We start from the raw sequence: 18,611 nt of genomic DNA on the forward strand, positions 1-18,611 counted from the left end.
CTATTTTATTTTCCAAAGCGCCTAAAACACCAGTGTTCTGCACCCTGTATTTAATAACTATTTGCTTAGTGAAGGGAAAAACACAGAGAGCATCGCAGCCATCTTTCAGTCATGTCCTTTGGCTATAAATGACCAAAAGACCATCCTTCCTTGCTCAGTCACCACTTCCTCCATAAAGAAAAAATACACGGTCAAAGTCTAAATGAATTGACGTACGATTACCTGAAGATCTGTAGAAGTTAACATCAAACTCTTCATTATCGTGGCCCTATTTCCTGAATATATGTATTTTGTAATGGAAGAATAAGAAATGCACCAGCCCACTATTCAAAAATCCTTGTTGTTCACCATTGCAGGATGCTGATCTGTGGGGGAAAATGCAAATGAACACATGATGATGTATCATTGTTTCTTCCTCTTATTCTTGTTTAATCTTCACATTTCTTTGGAGTAAGAGTACAAAATTATAAGCTATCTAGACTGTACCTGGTCTTTTAACTTAAGACTATTGAAGATTCTAACTTGCTTTGATTAATTTTTTTTTAAGCCAACTTAAAGAGCTCTGACTTCTTTCTGGTTATAAATATAAGTTCTTGTTGGTATAGCAGACTTATATTATTAAATTAGCTAGAATTCTTTCAGACAAGTCATGTCTCTGGAAGGGCTTGTATAAAACAAGGTGCAACATACAGAAAACTGGTGCCTGTAACTCCCAGTCAGTAGAGCATGTAAATCTTGATCTTGGGGCTGTGAGTTCAAGTCCCACATTGGATATGGAGGTTACTTGAAAATAAAATCTAAAAAAAAAAAAAAAAATACAGGAGACTGGTTTTCTAAGTGAAATACAATCCCTCGTATCTAAATGATTTAGGTAATGAGTAAAGTGTTAGTAAGGAGAAACATGTTTCTACGGAATTATTCATTATGAGAGGAGAAACCAGATCTCACAAAAATATATAGCCCTTAAATACTTATGTATAATTAAGTTTATTTGGAAATCCTGCATAAAATAACTAGGAATGGGACATTACTAGCCACTCAAATTATAAGAAATTATACTAAGATAATGTATTTATAAAAATACAAGACTATAGGGGTTCCTGGGTGGCTCAGTTGGTTAAGTGTCACCCTTTGGCTCAGGTCATGATCCCAGGGTCCTGGGATGGAGCCCAAGTCAGGCTCCCTGTTCAGTGGGGAAGCCTGCTTCTCCCTCTTCCTCTGTCCCTCGCTGCGACCCCCGCCCCGCTTGTGTTCTCTCTCTCAAATAAATAAATAAAATCTTAAAGAATACGAGACTATAAACATAATGGGAAAATGCGATGGCATTTCTCCCCAAAATTTTAACTTAATTATATTTTATTTCTTTGCAAATAAAAATAAAAGCTATTCTATTAGAAATTATTCATTTTGAGTATAAATTATGTTAGTATACTCTTCTTTGGTTGAGCTTAAGTTCTTAGGTTTTAAGGAGTTGGTAAAGCCAGAAACTATCATCTTTTTATTATTTGTTTATTTTATTTTATTTTTTTAAAGATTTTATTTATTTGACAGAGAGATCACAAGTAGAGACAGAGAGAGAGGAGGAAGCAGGCTCCCTGCCTAGCAGAGAGCCTGATGCGGGACTCGATCCCAGGACCCTGAGATCATCACCTGAGCCGAAGGTAGAGGCTTAACCCGCTGAGCCACCCAGGCAGCCCCTTACTTTATTTTTTTAAAGTAAGTTCTATGCCCAACTTGGGACTTGAACTCATGAACCCGATATCAAAAGTCCCCTGCTCTACCTGCTGAGCCAGCCTGGTGCCCCTAATACCTACTTAAAATTTATTTTTTAGTTTTGAGTATAAGATATTTCAAATGTACAGAAAAATGCAAACAAAATAGCAAAAATCCTTGTAACCACAATCCACGTTTGAAAAATCTTTGCTTAATCTCTCCTCTCTCTCTCTCTCTCTCTTTTTTTTTTTAAAGATTTTATTTATTTATTTGACAGAGATCTCAAGTAGGCAGAGAGGCAGACAGAGAGAGAGAGGAGGACGCAGGCTCCCTGACGGGCAGAGAGCCCGATGTGGGGCTTGATCCCAGGACCCTGGGATCACGACCCCAGCCGAAGGCAGAGGCTTTAACCCACTGAGCCACCCAGGTGCACCTCCTTTCTCTCTTTTTTAAAGAAAAGAAATACAGGGGCACCTGGGTGGCTAAGTTGACTAAGCATCTGACTCTTGATTTCACCTTAGGTCATGATCTAGGGTCCTGGGATCAAGTCCCACATTGGGCTCCCTGCTCAGCAGGGAGTCGTCTTCTTCCTCTTCCATTCCCTCTCCCCCGTTCACACACACACACACACATACACACACACACACACACACACTCTCTCTCTCTCAATTAATAAATAAACCTTTAAAAAAATACAAAATTGTAAATTAGCTGTACCTCCATCCACTAATCCCTTTTCGTCTTTCTTTCCAGAAGAAATCACTATCCAGAAGTTAGTATATATTTCTTCTATGCATTACGAAAATTTTGATTATGTATTTGTATATTCAGAAATATGCTTTTCCCCCCAAAATTATGTTCTTAAGATCTTTCCATGCTGGTCCATGCAAACTAACTGTCCATCAGTAGAGGGAATCAAGAATCATTTATTCTTATAAGGCATGGTAGTGGGAGTCAAAATGAACAAAGTCCATTTAAATGTATAAGCATATTAAGTATCTTAAACTAATTTAAGGAACTAAAAAGTAACAGAATACTTTGTGTTACTCATATCATTCATTTCCCGATTCAATAAATATTTGTCGACAGTTGATTCTATGTCGGGTACCTGTCTAGCAGCTTAGGATGTCACCATGAACAAAGCAGATAAAACCCCATTTTGGCTAAGTTGCCATGTGGGGCATGTACCAGTTAGACCATCCTGTGGCTGCTGTGAGGGGAAAGAAAGAAGTATCAGATCCAGTGATGGTCAGGGTGGAACTCTAAATTTCAAAATAGTATCGATACCCTCTCCAATTTTTCTGATCATTCCCCAGGAGTCAGCCAAAGGAAGATGAATCCTTCCTGTGGGCAGCTGCCATCAGCAACCAACCTGCCTGATGAATGTGTGGGGAGGTGAACCTGATGGAGTCAGAAATCCTTTTGGGTTGATTTTTGCAAAGGCTGTAACAAGCCAAATGTTGGCGAATGGTTAGGTACATGGAATAGCCATTGACTACCATGAACTTTGACCTATTGTTGAGTGATCTTGATTTTAAAAAGGCATAATTAATTTACAGTCAGGATGCTTTATTTTTATTTATTTATTTATTTTTTAAAAAGATTTTATTTATTTATTTGACAGACAGAGATCACAAGCAGGCAGAGAGGCAGGCAGAGAGAGAGGGGGAAGCAGGCTCCCTGCTGAGCAGAGACCCCGATTCAGGGTTCAATCCCAGGACCCTGGGATCATGACCCGAGCCGAAGGCAGAGGCTTTAACCCACTGAGCCACCCAGGCACCCCAGTCAGGATGCTTTAATATCTAGTTTGTTACTCCTAGTGGCTGGTTCCAGATAAGGAAAACATTAATTTACTATGTCCACTTGCTTTCCAGAAACTTTCAGCTCATTTGGAAATATATTTATTTTTTACAAAGGTGCTGTGAATATGTATAACTCAGTGCATTAAAAGAATCCAGTAAGTACTGAGCGCCTGATTGATCTGTGTATATATATATACTCAAATACACATGCGTAGCATATATGCACATACACATCTATTTATATACTCACATACACAATATATACACATATAACTACATATAAAAACTATAAATATATGTGCATATGAATATACAATTATATGTGTAAGGAATTTTCAAATCCTGACATCTCTAAATATAGATATTATTATTTCCATTTACAAATGAGAAAACCAGCTCAAAGATTTTAAGTCATTTTTTATACAGCTCATGGTTGGCCAGGGAGGCAATTCAAACTCAGATTTGTTTTCTCCAAAGTTTATAATCTTTTGAACATATCATGCTACTGCTTTACCAATGTCCACAATACTGTAAATGAGGCCAAAAAGATTTAAGACATTTCTTCACACATAATAAATTACATCATTTTCCTAAGATAGTATTTATTATAATAAATAATATTTATTATGTAATAGAAACAGCACAAGACCAAGACTGGAGACTATTTTATTTTATTTTTTAAAGATTTTATTTATTTATTTGACAGAGAGATCACAAGCAGGCAGAGAGGCAGGCAGAGAGAGAGGAGGAAGCAGGCTCCCCGCTGAGGAGAGAGCCCGATTCGGGGCTCGATCCCAGGACCCTGAGATCATGACCTGAGCCGAAGGCAGCGGCCCAACCCACTGAGCCACCCAGGCACCCCTGGAGACTATTTTAATCTGTATGACAGTTTATAAAAACAGAAAGAGTGTTGGTGGTTTTGTGTGTCTGTGGGAGCCTTGCCTGTACCCTTTTTTTCCACATGCACTTTCATGTCCCCTCTTTCAGGACGGAGGAGCACCGAGAAATAATTCAGGAATCATTCTGATGTTACCCAAGAAAAATGGAGTAGTGAGCCAGTGACCCTATCACTTCCGTCCAAATATCTGCTTTGTAGAATGAAAGTTTCTTCGGCTCCTTCTGCTTGTCCTCCACCTTGGACAGGCTGCTTGGGTGTGCACAGTCCTTGTGGTGGTGCTGGACAAAAGGGGATGAGCAAAGGCCTGGGTGGGAAATAGTTTGTTCTCCTAGAGTTTATATTCTGAGACAGATATCCATGTTGACAAAATCAAGGCCTCTTTTCTGTTACTTTATTGTATTAATCTGATTCATGTTCCTGAGCTCTTTCAACTAATTCTTCATGTGTGTGGATGTGTGCAGGTGTGTGTGTGTGTGTGTGTGTAAATACTGCATGTTGATCCGTTGTACATCTGAGTTTGGTTAAATGCATAAAAAAAATAGGCCTTAGTACCTTACGAAAAAAAATTTTTTAATGTTCATTTAATTTTAAGATTTTATTTATTATTTGACAGAGAGAGAGACAGCGAGAGAGTGAACACAAGCACGGGGAGTGGAAGAGGGAGAAGCAGGCTGCCCACTGAGCAGGAAGCTCGATCCCAGGACCTTGGGATCATGACCTGAGCTGAAGACAGATACTTAATGACCGAACCACCCAGGCGCCCTTTATGATAAATATTTAATGTTTTAAATGTTTAATTTTTAGGATCTTTTAAAAAATATATATATAAGATTTTACTTTTGAGTAATCTCTACACCCAACATGGGGCTCGAACTTACAACTGTAAGATCAAGAGTCACATTCTCCAACAATGGAGCCAGCCAGGTGCCCCAAGAATTATTATTTTTTTTAATAAATAAGAGAAGAATGCAGTGTCCTTTCCACTATAGCTTCAGAGTACTTAAGTAGATAAGTCTAGCACTTAATTTCGCTAAGTGCACCTCAAAATGCACCTGGGCCCTTTCTTTTCATTTGTGCTGACCTTTATTTAACCCTCAAGGGATGGGAAGATGGATGATAAATTTTATGGGGAAGTGGTTTAATATTACTGGTTGCATTGACTATCACTTTTGGTTCTACACATATTGCAGCTTCAAATAGTTTCCCCAGGGGAAAAACAAATGAATTCTCTTTTTGGACAGTCTAGAGACAGAAGATAAACATTCTAGCTTTCTTATACTCTTTTCTGAGGTTTAACATTATATTGAACAAGATTTGGTAAGACTATGGTATAAGACTCTCCGTAGCAAAATATTAAGTTATTTAATATTCCGGAATACATAATGCCTTTGTCTTTGAAGTAGTCCATTTATTTGATGTGTGTTGTTACATTACCTACCTCATCAGTTACAATGTAATCGTATTAATCTTCCTCAGACTGAACTAAAGCTTACCTTCCTTTACCCACGAATATTGTGAATCTTTGTGAATGACCATTGTGGAAGGTATGCTCAAGGCACTTAAGAGAATAAAGAATTTTAAGCCTCTCATCCTGATTTGAATTGAGGTTTGATGGAAGCATGCGGATTATTTGTGGAGAAGTAGGCCCCACTAGACCTGGACAACCTATTCTTACATAATATTCTTAAACAACCCATTCTTACATAATATTCTGAATTTAAGATTTCTCTTCATATGAGGACTTCTTAATGTTTTTAAATATATATATATATATATATATATATATATTTTTAAAGACTTTATTTATTTATTTGACAGAGAGAGAGAGAGATCACAAGTAGGCAGAGAAGCAGGCAAAGAGAGAGGGGGAAGCAGGCTCCCCACTGAGCAGAGAGCCCAACGCGGGGCTCGATTCCAGGACCCTGAGATCACGACCTGAGCCGAAGGCAGACGCTTAATGCACTGAGCCACCCAGGCGCCCCTAAAAAAAGTATTTTGTGTGGGGTGCCTGGGTGGCTCAGTCGGTTGAGCGGCTGCCTTTGGCTTAGGTCATGATCCCAGAGTCCCGGGATCTGGTCTCACATCAGTCTCCCTGCTTATCGAGGAGTCTGCTTCTCCCTCTGCCCACTGCTCCCCTTTCTTTGTCCAAAAAAAAAAAAAGAAAAAGAAAAAAAGAAAAAAGAAAAACACCACCCATTTTTTCCCCCTTTATTTGCTTTGAGAAGAGAGAGACCATGAGCAAGGGGGAAGGGCAGAGGGAGAAGGAGAAGCAAACTCCTTGCTGGGCAGAGAGCCTGACACAAGGCTCCAACCCAGGACCATGGGATCATGACCCGAGCCGAAGGCAGATGCTTAACACACTGAGCCATCCAGGTGCCCCCACATAAAAACTTTTTAAAAGGTGAGATAAAATTTACCAAATAGAGTGCACATCTTTTTTTTTTTTTACACAGATCTTATGTGTGCAATTAGATGCATTTTGACAAAGTACCCCAATCAAGATAAAGGACATTTCTATCACCCCAGAAATTTTGTTGTGCCCCTTCCAGTCAATTCCCACCTTGCACAGTCCATCACTGTTCTGATTTCTGTGGCTGTAGATGAGTTCTTTCTATTCTCAGGCTGCAGTACAAATAAAATTATACAGCACGCTCTCTTCTGTGCTTGACAGAATCCTTGCACACATTTTAAGGAGTAAGGTTTTAATAACTATGAATACAATGAACACCAATGTTGCTTATATTCTTTTTTTAAAAAAATTTTTAAAAGATTTTATTTATTTATTTGACCGAGATGACAAGCAGGCAGAGAGGCAGGCAGAGAGAGAGAGGAGGGAAGCAAGCTCCCTGCTGAGCAGAGAGCCCGATGTGGGGCTCGATCCCAGGACCCTGGGATCATGACCCGAGCTGAAGGCAGAGGCTTTAACCCACTGAACCACCCAGGCGCCCCTGTTGCTTATATTCTTGATTATCTAATTAGCCACATGTAATTTTCTATATGCAGACATTCAGTGTAATCTGTCTCCTATTTCTTGGTTCTGTATTTCACAGTAACTTTCTCTTCTGTTCCTAGATTTCATAAAACACGTTGTTAAAGGCAGGAAGAAAACTGGGCTTTATTAAGGTAGGTGAACTTTCAAGGACTGTTGTATATGTTCTCACATGGTTGTCAGTATCTTTAAAGAGAATTCTGGAGAGGATGCACTGTGTGGAAAAAGTAAACCATTTTTTCTGAATCCTTTCTTAATAATTGAACTCAAAGGACTGAGTTAGGACATCACTCACTGAGAGTTTAGGAGGAGAGGTAGCAGGAAGTGTTATCCTTTATTGTCAATAGAACTTTGAAATAGAGAACATGTTTTTTGACTTGGCCAAGCCATTTCTTTAACCTGTTTTAACAGTAGAATTTTGCGCATGCAAAGAATGTAAACCAGGATAGTAAATGCAGAGAACAAGGAGGTAGGGAATTGTGGAAAAGTTGTATTGTTTTGAGCCTTCCAACTTTTACTTGGAAATTTAGCTGACGAATTAGAAACTACCCCCAAAATGATATACTCTCCATGCTATTTCAGCTCGTTGTTATGGACACCGAAGTTGGTTAGGATAGCATGTTTTCTGCATCCTAGTACTACAGCTGGGTTGTTTACATGTGGGAGCAGCTTACAATGACAATGAACAAGGCAGCTGTCAGTTCGACAGAAATCTAGCCTAGGTGTCTAGATTTTTCAGTGTGAAAATTAGATGGCTCAGTAGGATATACAGAGTTTGATTAGGCAGAGTAAATTAAATATTATGGAATGAATTAAAATAAAGGTAGGCAATGACTCAGAAAATGGCAGAGAAAATCCGAGTATTGTTAGAAGAGGATATTTGTGGTTTCACTATGAGAAACTGCTTGCTTTAGTAAGGCTTTTGCTTACTTGCTTACTGTGGTCAATAGAAGCAAAGTCCTCATCTGAAGGTTTTGTTCCTGTCCTCTAGCTGAAGACGACAGTTGCAGAATCCTAAAGGCAAGCTCACCAGTCCTGAGATTTGCTCTGTGCATGGGCATTTCCCACAGGCCTTTTTAGCTAGAGGAGAGATTTCTAAAAATCTGTTCTCTTGGCATTTATATCTGTTTGGAAGGCTTTTTTTCTAAACTATAACTTTCTTCTTTTGAGTAAGTAAGCATATTTATATAGTTTAAGAATAAAAATAATATTAATAAGTATGTTCTGTCAAGTCTTGCTCTGGTCCTGTTCACCCCCCCTCCACAATCCCTCATTATCTTGGAAACTTGGTTGGTTTCTTTGCATATGTTTCCAGTGTTTCTTTATGAAATTATAAGAACATTCATTGTTTTTGCCTCCTACATTTTAACCTGAAAGATAGCATATTATGTACATAGTTCCATTATTGTTGTTTTATCTAATAATATTTTCCAGAAAATGTCTGTGTCAGTACCTAGAGGGTGTTTCATTTTGTTTCTTTTAAACTGTTGCATAGTATTTCATTGTGTTGATATACCACAAATAGTTTAAACATTCCTTTATGAATGGGCACCTTCTCGATATTTTAATCATAGCTATTGCACATACAAACTTTTAAATACAAACAGGTTTGCACATTCAAGCAGGGTTCTTGTTTGTAAAGAGAAGCAAGCATATACCGTATTGAATATTTATGGAATAAATGCTTAAGGACTTGGTCTTTTACAAAAACTACTTCTTCTAGAAAGTTTCTCTGTGTTGATATATTTAGCACCGCTAGCGGGAAGATTTAGGATGCATACTGAGAGCACGGCTTCCTTTGTAAGTAGATCATGTTCTTAGGGCATCAGCAAAGTAGGAGCATACCACATCGCCTTTTGGGAAAGAACGTGATGTTGCTAAGAAATATAAAAGCCCGTTGCAGTCATCACAGGAAAAATCAGAACTTTGTTACCTTCTTTTACCATTACTTTAGAGAGCAGAGTCATGTTTATTTTGAGTAACTTGAGGGGAGTAGGGATTCTGATCTTTTCAGTGGTTAGCAACTATAAACATCTTAATTGGGCTTCAGAGCAACCCTGTGAGTTTAGTGATAGGTGAGAAAATCGAGACTTAGATAACTTGACAAATGCTTCTTAGCTTGGGAGGGATAAAGCTGGTCTGATTCTCCATCAGGAGACTGGATGACCTCTGGAAAGTTTGCACCGAGGGTCTCTGAGCAGGTAGATCTTGTAGGTCAACCCCATGGCAGAAACAAACTCAGTACTTCCCTCCCACACCAGCTTCAGCTTCTGTTTTCTCAGGTTGCCTGGGGTCACTGTGACCTTCCCGCTGTCAGTGCTCTCTCTAAGGAAGGGAGGGCAGGGTAAGGGAAAAGACACGGACCCAGCAGTTCTGGTGGTAGAGTGTTGGGTCAAGGGTTTTCTTAACTACTTTCTGCTTAGTGTGGACTTGCCCCACTGGTTGTTCATGTTTCCACCTTTTCTGCCTGGTTCTTGCACGAGTTACCAGATTTAAGAGGTGATTGTCATTGCCATTTGGCCTAGAATAGAAGTTGGCTGCTGGGGTTGAGAATTTCAGAGCTGGAGATTCTTCCTCAATTCTGAGCCTGTCAAAACTGGGTGTGTTGGAGCTGGTGGTCAGACGAGGCTACCGCTAAAACCAGGAGCTACTCTAGGGCCAGAAACTATGAATATTTCCTTTGTGTTTTCCTAACTATAACCTCTGCCCGGGAGAGGAGAGGTGAAAAGAAGAGCTGTATTTTTGCTGATAGAGACATTTGCTCTCAGGAAGTAAGAAGCATGGGAGCTCAAGGGAAACAACCATAGGAAAGCCAGCTTGGCTTTCTCCTTTCATCACTGAATCTTGCTTCGAAGTTGATCTGTGAGGGTATGCACAGCAAAGATGCCGTAGGAATACGCACACAGAATGCAAAAAGTACTTAATTCACAAAATGAAAGCTCAGATACTCTGTGAGAATAATTTTCCTTTCTCAGATTCAATAACTGTATTTAATCGAGACTCTCAAACATCTCTGAAATGAAAGAACCACATAGGAATTGGGCCTGGGGGCACCAAATGTAATCCTCTAGCTTTTGGTTAGGACGGTTCACGTCTGCGTTCTGCTCCCTTAGGTCTCCCCCAACCCATAAACAGGCTCGGGTACCACCTGGCCTTTTCACAACCTTCCCCTTTATCCTCGACTCTGCTGGTCTCTCACGCCAGCTCTCATCTTTTAATTACCAACATCGTGAAAGATTTCTTCACACTTGCTGCCTGAAATTTCACATCTGCTAGCAACCTCTCTCTCCCACACCATTTTATTGAAATAATTCTCAGATAATACCCAAGGCCAAAATCCCTTTCTCCATTTTCCTCCCTTGTGACCCCTATAAAACATTTGACACTGTTGCTCTTTTTTTTAACCTTGAAACCTCTTCTGCCTCTTCTGGCCTTGACAACACACTTCGGTTTTCCTTCTGTCTGAATGATGATCCTTGATTTCTTCACGGGTCCTTTCTTCCCTGTAGGTCTCCCCTCTTTCACATTCCCTTCTAAGCCTACTTCTTCCCTCACCCTTGACCTTCCCCTTGACAAGTTCATTTCATGGTCATGGTGTTCACTATCACCTCCCTGTTAATAACACCCAAAGCTTTACCTTTAGCATTAACTGGTATCCTCAGTTCAAGTCTACATTTACAAAATTCTCATATTCTACTTAGACATACAAGTCAAGCCCAACATGTTGAGAAGTGACTTAGTTACCTTCCTCACATAGTAGTAAGCTCTTCTCCATTTCCTATCTGGACATTACTGGGATCCTAATCATTTAAGCTTAAAGCTGTAAACTTTTAACAATTCTATCATCCCTCCTGCCATTAATCTCATCACTTGCTGAATTTTGACAGTTCCATCTCTTCTAAATCTTTCATTTAATTGCTTAAACCCCAGAGTTCTTAACTTGCCATGATATAATCAGATCCCAGCCAGCTCTTCCAGTCTTGTCTCTTTTTGTGCCTCTGGCTGTTGGTTCGAAACCTTGGGAGCTTCCTGGGTGAAATCTGAAACTGGCTCCTGTACATGGAGGCAAGGAGAGACCGAAGAAAGAGGCAGGTCACTCCAGATTGGGAGGTGGCAGGCTTAGTAAGCAAGGAAACTTATGGATGAGCCTGGTTTTTGGTGGCTACAAGATTAGTAAATCTCCACACCAGCCTGCCAGTCTCATAAGTTTATTTAGAGACCTTAACTGAGTTCAGTCCTGTAAACCATCTGGCTGGTCGCAATAATACATTGCTTTCTCAAGGTTGCATCCTTAAAAGTGGCTCCCCCTGTGGGAACGGTCGGTGTGGGAGGGGGGAGGAGTGTACCGTGTACAGACAGGGGGAGGGGTGAGGAGGCTTCAATTGTCCGGGTCCAGCTTGCAGGTCAGCTGGAAGTCATGTCCTCTTGATGATGTTCTCCAACACCTACACATGGCTATGCCTCATCTAAACAGGTTGGACCACCATTCCTGCACATTTTTCTCTTGTGTTCCCATCTCTATACCTTGATACCTATTATTTCCTCCTTGTAGAATGCCCTCATCCAGGACTAGTCATAAGATGAGGGGCTCAGTGTGAAATGAAAATGTCCCTTTTTCAACAAAGCAGGAAAAAGAGGCCTTTAAAGTTACCAAAATCAAAGCTTTCCACTTTTTTCTGTGTATCTCCTCTGCTCACACACAATCAGACTTCACTTACAAAATAAACTCAAAGATGAAATTATCAAGATGGTGACAGTAGAGAGTGAAACTAAGTGTGGGACCGTGCATGTGACTGCAGAGGTCACATGCCCACTAATCAGTCCTGCCCTCATCCACCTGGGCCTTTCTCCATCCTCCCCTACTCCTTCCAAAGACAAGTCCAAGGCTGTCTCTGCTGGGCAGATTAGGAACTGTTCACGTTCTGCTCTGCTCCAAAGATCTCTTTAGTGGTTTCCTCCTAGCACTTTGCAGAAGTCTCTGAGAACCATTTCTACTTCCTGTTAGTCCTTTAATCTCCTACTAGTTTATAAGTTTCTTAAAAGCAAGGGCTACATTTTGATGCATCCCTGTAGCATCAGTATTCAGTAATGTGAATTACACATAATAAATGCTTAATAAGTGTTTGCTAACAATGAATAAAAAGAACAGAGAGATGAGCACTGCTATCTGGAAGCCACATGCAATGTTTCCTTTTTCCCTCAAAGCAGGAATCACCTCGTGCACTAGTTCAAGTTCTCCAGGTGGCTGGCCAGTGCCTTCTTGTTTTCCTCTTCAGCTCCTAAATTAGTCCTCATGGTGCTCCTTCTAAGGACATTCCGTTTGGACATTACCATTGGATTTTGGTAATACATATATTTTTTAGTTTCTGAAAACGTATGCATTTACTCATTTTTTCAAGTATTTGGATAAAAGCCCATGTGTTTGGTTTGGTTTTTGGGTTTTTTTGTTTTTGTTTTGGTTAAAGAAATTATTTTGATGAAGAAAAAATAAATCTGAAAATTCTTTCTACACATTATTAAAAAATAACTTATTATGTGGTAGTGCTTTTCAGAATGACTTTGGGAAAATTCTCTGTGTTCAAGCAAGTTATCCAAGATTCACGGAACTACTTTGATAAAGAAGTTGAACCACTTGATAAGAACCTTGAATTGCTACACTGGCTGAGTACATGTATCATCCCAAGAAAAGAAATCAACTTTATACCTTTCTTCCCTCCAAACACAAATATGCCCCTTTTGTAAATGCATTTCGAGCTGGAAATTCAAAATGCTCACTTGCACTTGTGGGAGAAGCTGCTTTTAACCAACACTATTAAGTGGAAAATATTTAAACAGCAAAACATTAATTAAAGAAATGCACCACAGACACTGCATCACTAAGAAAGCCAGTAACTTTACTGAATTGTCTGCAAAATACAAATTATACCTTATTTCCAGCAGGAGAAACTTTTGAAAATTCCCCACTTTTATTCACTACAGACAGCTGAATGAAGTCCCTTGAGATACACAGATGTGGTTTAACTTAGTTATAACATCTTGTCATCTAGTGGCGACAAAGTCCAGCTTATGCCGCTGTGAGCCTCTATTTGAATATTTGTTGCAAATGCTTGTATGCCCTCATTTACAAGCTATTTTAATTACTGTCATGTAATGGAAACAAGTCCCCAGAAAAAGAAAAGGAAGAAAAATGATACAGCAAACCATCTGAAGCAATCCAAGTCCTATGCCTACAGCGACCCGGGTCTGCGAGAGAACACTAGTACTGCGTTCAAACCACAACGGAATCCGTCACTTAGCTGACCTCTCTGAATTAAACTGAGGTATGAATCAATTTGAGGTATGACTAGGGAAGGCAAAATGCAATACCCGATTATGAAAATAACCAAAATGGACAAATTGAATGTAGAAGATATGTGGCTTGGATTGCTCCACATCTTTGGTTAAAACATATTAAGAAAAGCCTTTAATTACATCTGTAGTCCGAAGCATTCTAACAGACACCAGTATTCCGTCAATCTTCAAAAGATCTGTAGTGGCAGGAAATTAACGCCATGTAAGTGACGACATCACAGCAGATGGCACAAATGGGAACAGATGAAGTCTGCCATGCTCAGTTAACAGCCTTTACTGAGGGTTCGAGTGGTTGCATCTTTAAAAAAAAAAAAAAAAAAAAAAAAGGCAACTTTTTTTTTTTTTTTTTTTTTTAAAAGAAAGAAATTACAAAGCATTTACCCTCTGGAAAAACAAACAAAAGCAAAAAGGGGGCAAAAAACAAAAACAAAAACAAAAACAAAACAAAACAAAACAAAAAAAACCCACTAGCTCTAAATTAAAAGATGGGTATGTTAAGAAAAACAAATACATCAAAAGTGTGAGAGGGCAGACATTCTTTTAAAAAGTGTATTGGAATTCTTTTCTTTTCTCACTTTAGTCAACCTTAAAATGATCCGAGGATGATAGGTATTTTCATATTCATCATTACAAAATGCTAAATTCCACCTTTGGGAGAAAAATAAGCCATTTTACTAAAAAACACAATTTTAAAAAAGATTGAAATGACCAGCCTTCCCCTCACCAATGCATACAATATACAGGTTGTGCAGCTTCCCTATATTGCATCAGTGTTACCAGTATTTAAGCTTAATATTACCAAAAATCTTTCAAAATAGGATTAGCTATAACAATATTTGTAGCTGTGTAAAATGCTACTTAGGATTCTTTTACTTGCAATGAAGAATGTTGCCTAAAATGTTACTCTAGGATGGGTTATGTAAAATCATACTCCCTCAGGGCTCTGCCCTAAACTCCTGAATACAAAGGATTTACTGTGATAAAAACCCAAAACCATACTAGCTTTGCAAATACAATAAATGGTAAATTACAGATAAGGTAGAAGGGTAAAGAGAGACAGTGATTGTTTACAGAAAGTGACTCATCACAATCAAAATTGTGCTTTTCCTCGTTAAATCATCTTTAAAAAACTCTCAGATTATCCCTTCGCTATCTTGCCACCACTTTATATGAATTCGGTAGTGGGAACAAGAGATGACTGGCATCCGTTTTCAAGTGATTTTGTTCTTTTCATGTTCTTATAAAACTATTGTCAGAACTGCTATAAATAGCCAAGGCTTCTGCTGGTACTTTAGCTTACTTTATCTTCAGCATTATAAATTCACTTTTCCTTTGTTGCTGAGGCAAATTGCAGGTAAAAAATTAATATGGCTATTTTTTCATAGTTTCACATAATGACCCTTTCCCACCCACTGGTAAATTTCTGCTGATATTGATAAAGTGTTTTGAAATGACAAAGAACATCTGTGACATGTTTGCATATTTTATACACATCAAGTTATAAGGATGGTTCTAAGGATGGAATCAAGTCTACGGTGAGGAAAATGACTTTCTTAGATTCCCCCCGCCACGTGTGAATAAGTGTGTGTGTGTGTGTGTGTGTGTGTGTGTTTTCAGGGATGATTCTTTGTTTTTCCTCTAAATAAATGATTTTCTTTCATGTTCCATGAATACCTTAAGGAGTGGGATATATGGAAAGGTTGAAAGATGTTTTTTTCTTTTGTTTTTAATATAGAAAACGTTCGTACAAGGCAGGCTAGCATCCTATGTGGATATGACCAAAGGTGCGAAGTGGTCTAATTGTGGATTTCAGATCAAGTTAAGAAAATACAGCTTAGTCAGTAAGGTCTCTTGGCTTTTGCCACCCAGCGGCAGCCTTTTACAGTGAGAAACACATAGCAACTATGCAAGTGAAAGAAAAGGATGGATAAGAAATGTCCTAGACGTGCTATAGCAGTGTCAATCTTACTGTCTGGATCTTTGTTGCTGTGTATGTCAATGCACATGAGTGGAGATGAATCGACAGATCTTCACATTCCAAGAGAAGGAAAATCATTCCTAGATTGAAATCTCTTTTAAAACAATATATATCAACTTTTTTTTTTATGGCACTCACTTTTTAAAGGGTCTGAAAATTAATCCCTTATAGACGAATATTAGACAAGAGTCATCGCTATTTTTTGAAAAATTAAAAAAAGGGACATAGAGAGGTTCTTTAATGGGATTTCTTGAAATGGCTATTAAATCTCTTTATTGAAGAAAAAAAATAGATGACATACATGCTTTATGCAGAAGTGACATTTGGGGGTCCTGACACACCGGGATTGTTCAACAGTCCTATATTGCTGACAAGATTGTTGAGGGTCAGTTAAAATAATTAAAAATGGATGACGAAGCAACTATCCCTTTACCTGCTTCCTTCTTGTCTAGCACCCAGTCTTTCACATTTTTCTTCTGTGGGAATTTATGACTTGTGCGTTGAGTAAACGCCATATCACTGGTTTCTAGGGCCATATTTGCAGGACATGTGCCCCAACACAGCTTCTCTATTCCAGGCATGTTTCTAAAAAGTGTCTCAGATTCTAGGCTGAAAAACCAACCAGATAATTTAGGATCCGGGCAAGTTAGGGTACGCACTTACTGAATTCCAAGATGCATGGTGAAATGGTGAGATCAGAAAGGGGCCCTGCATTTGGTAATAATGTAAAAACAAAAACAAAAAAATAGCATGAAAGAAACTCATTAGTATATACAATGGATGTCAGTTGACCCAGTAGATTCTAATGTATTAAAAACAATTTAGCGTGTTGCAATGTGATATGTTCTAATCCCACAGGTTATCCTTTTGACAGCTGACCTTGAACTTATAAAACGTATGCAGAGTAAAAGAAAACAGAAAGAAAATAGTTACTCAAGTGTGCAACTGCACAAATATACCCCCCTCCCGCTATTAAGATAACAAAACTTCTGCTATTACCATAATATTATATATATTAGAAAGCTATACACAAGCATGTTAATTTCACAGATTTTTTAAAAGATTCTTAATATTTTATATAATTAGAAATACACATTTCAAAAACAAAACTTCTACAAAGAGAAAACAGTTATCTTGGTTAGCAAAGCATGGAGTTCCTCATGGCTTAGGGTAGTGCTTTCTATACAAAAAGTCCTTTTTGGTTTTTTACAGGACTGTTTAAAATATTAGCGAAGCTATCAAGGGGGAAAAAAACACATTTTGGCTTAAGTAAACTACAAAAAGCCACAAATGCTTTGCAAACTCTGTCTTACCTTTTATATGAAAATAAGCAAAATGTAATGTACATATTTTTATATTTTTATTTAATAAGAGATGCAGACCCAGATTTATTTATTTAATTAAATACGTTAGCCCTCAAACTCCACATTTTTTTTTTTTTTAAATAGGTATGGTCCTCTTTTAATGGTCGTTGATCCTTTTCAATGAGTGCCATACGCCAATGATATGCGTGCAGGTTTGTGAGCGCGTTCTCAGGATGTTAGGTGACCTGGTGCGTTCCTAACATTTACCAATGGCCACCCTTTGCCGGGTCTGTCCAAAACATCTATACATTTTTCTATATGTTGCATAACAGCTGCTCTCTCTTTCAGTAAAGATCTGCCGCTTTTGGCAAATGTTTCCTTTTGTCTATTTACATGTAAATAACGTTGAACCTGCAACATGACACTATCTATTGTAACATACATTTTGCAAAGGAGCACAACAGTGAAAAGAAGTTAGCCTTAAAATCTATTTTGTACAAGTGTTCTGTTGTACAACTCAAGTGCTAAGCTTATCTCAGCATTTCTGTTTATCTTTATACTGTATCACTGAGGCAATTTAAAAGTACTTTTACAAAACAGAGTACCTGACTTTTTTTTTTTTCCACACACAGCACATATAATGCATATCGACCCCCCTTCCCCATTAAGGTATAGCACACACACACACTGCAAGAAAAAAAAAAAACTAGTAAGTAATAATCTGATCATGTTGCCCATCCTTCAGAGAGTCGCATGCGCTTGACTGAGGGACTTTCCCTTTCGTCCGGCGAAGGTCTGGTGAGTCCAATGGGGGAGTGGAATTCATTCCGGTGATCCTCTCGGTCGCTCCCGTCGTACGAACTGCTACAGCTGCTCAAGCTGTCAACAGGAGATCTCCCCGCCTCGTGGCGCGTGTGTTGTGGGTATCTCGAAGGGGTGGTGGTACGGTCTCTAGGAGGAGAAACAGGTTCTGACTTGATGTTGAGGCTTTGAGTAGAAGGCAGGGAGAGATTTGAACTCTGAGATAAATGAGTGCTAGTGCAAGCTCTGTAGGAGGAAAGGAAACCCAGTTACAGATGGAGGAGGCCTGGAGCCCCCAGGAACTCACAATTACATCAAACATCAGCTTCAAGACTCGCATAGACACTGGAGCATGCCCAGAGGGAGGAGAGCGTGCTCGGAAGCACTGGGGGGGGGGGGGCAGTGCCTGCTCAGAGCCACTGAGAATGCCTGGGAGTAATTACAGTATTTAACGGGGCCAGGCCTTGTGAATCATACCTCTAGTCTCTGACAGGCTCCCTACACATGCAGGTTACTGGCTCAGAGAGGCTTAACATGACACGCTGGAAAAAAGCATTTTCTGTGTCCATGGAATTTCTCCCTAGACTAGTTCCGAAATCTAACCTAAGATTTAAGATACAATATGTAGCTTTTGAATGAGACGTCTCTGACTGACTAATGCCTATGCGTGGAAATTACTGCAAAAAGCCTGTGACGGATATAAATGGTTCCCTCCACGTAATAAGTGCGAACACATGAAGTTGTACAGTCTTCAGGGAGAGGGAAGAGAGTTCAA

The 18,611-nt window shown here is 39.1% G+C and overlaps 1 protein-coding gene across 14 annotated transcripts in view; it reads right to left on the minus strand.

Moving 5' to 3' along the window:
- Nucleotides 1-13,275: 13,275 nt before the first annotated feature.
- The window catches only part of MEF2C (myocyte enhancer factor 2C), a 177,652-nt gene continuing 172,316 nt past the window's right edge, over nt 13,276-18,611 (minus strand). For 11 of the 14 annotated variants that reach the window (XM_047730013.1, XM_047730001.1, XM_047730000.1 and 8 more), the window contains one exon: nt 13,276-18,082. In XM_047730013.1, coding sequence (XP_047585969.1) covers nt 17,761-18,082 — 322 coding nt within the window. In that variant the 3' untranslated portion in view covers nt 13,276-17,760. The remainder of the gene's footprint in view (nt 18,083-18,611) is intronic. The other 3 variants (XM_047730010.1, XM_047730012.1, XM_047730011.1) reach the window with 1 other exon arrangement.

The sequence above is a fragment of the Lutra lutra genome, chromosome 5, assembly GCF_902655055.1.
Source record: "Lutra lutra chromosome 5, mLutLut1.2, whole genome shotgun sequence".
In the NCBI taxonomy this organism is placed as follows: Eukaryota; Metazoa; Chordata; class Mammalia; order Carnivora; family Mustelidae; genus Lutra; species Lutra lutra.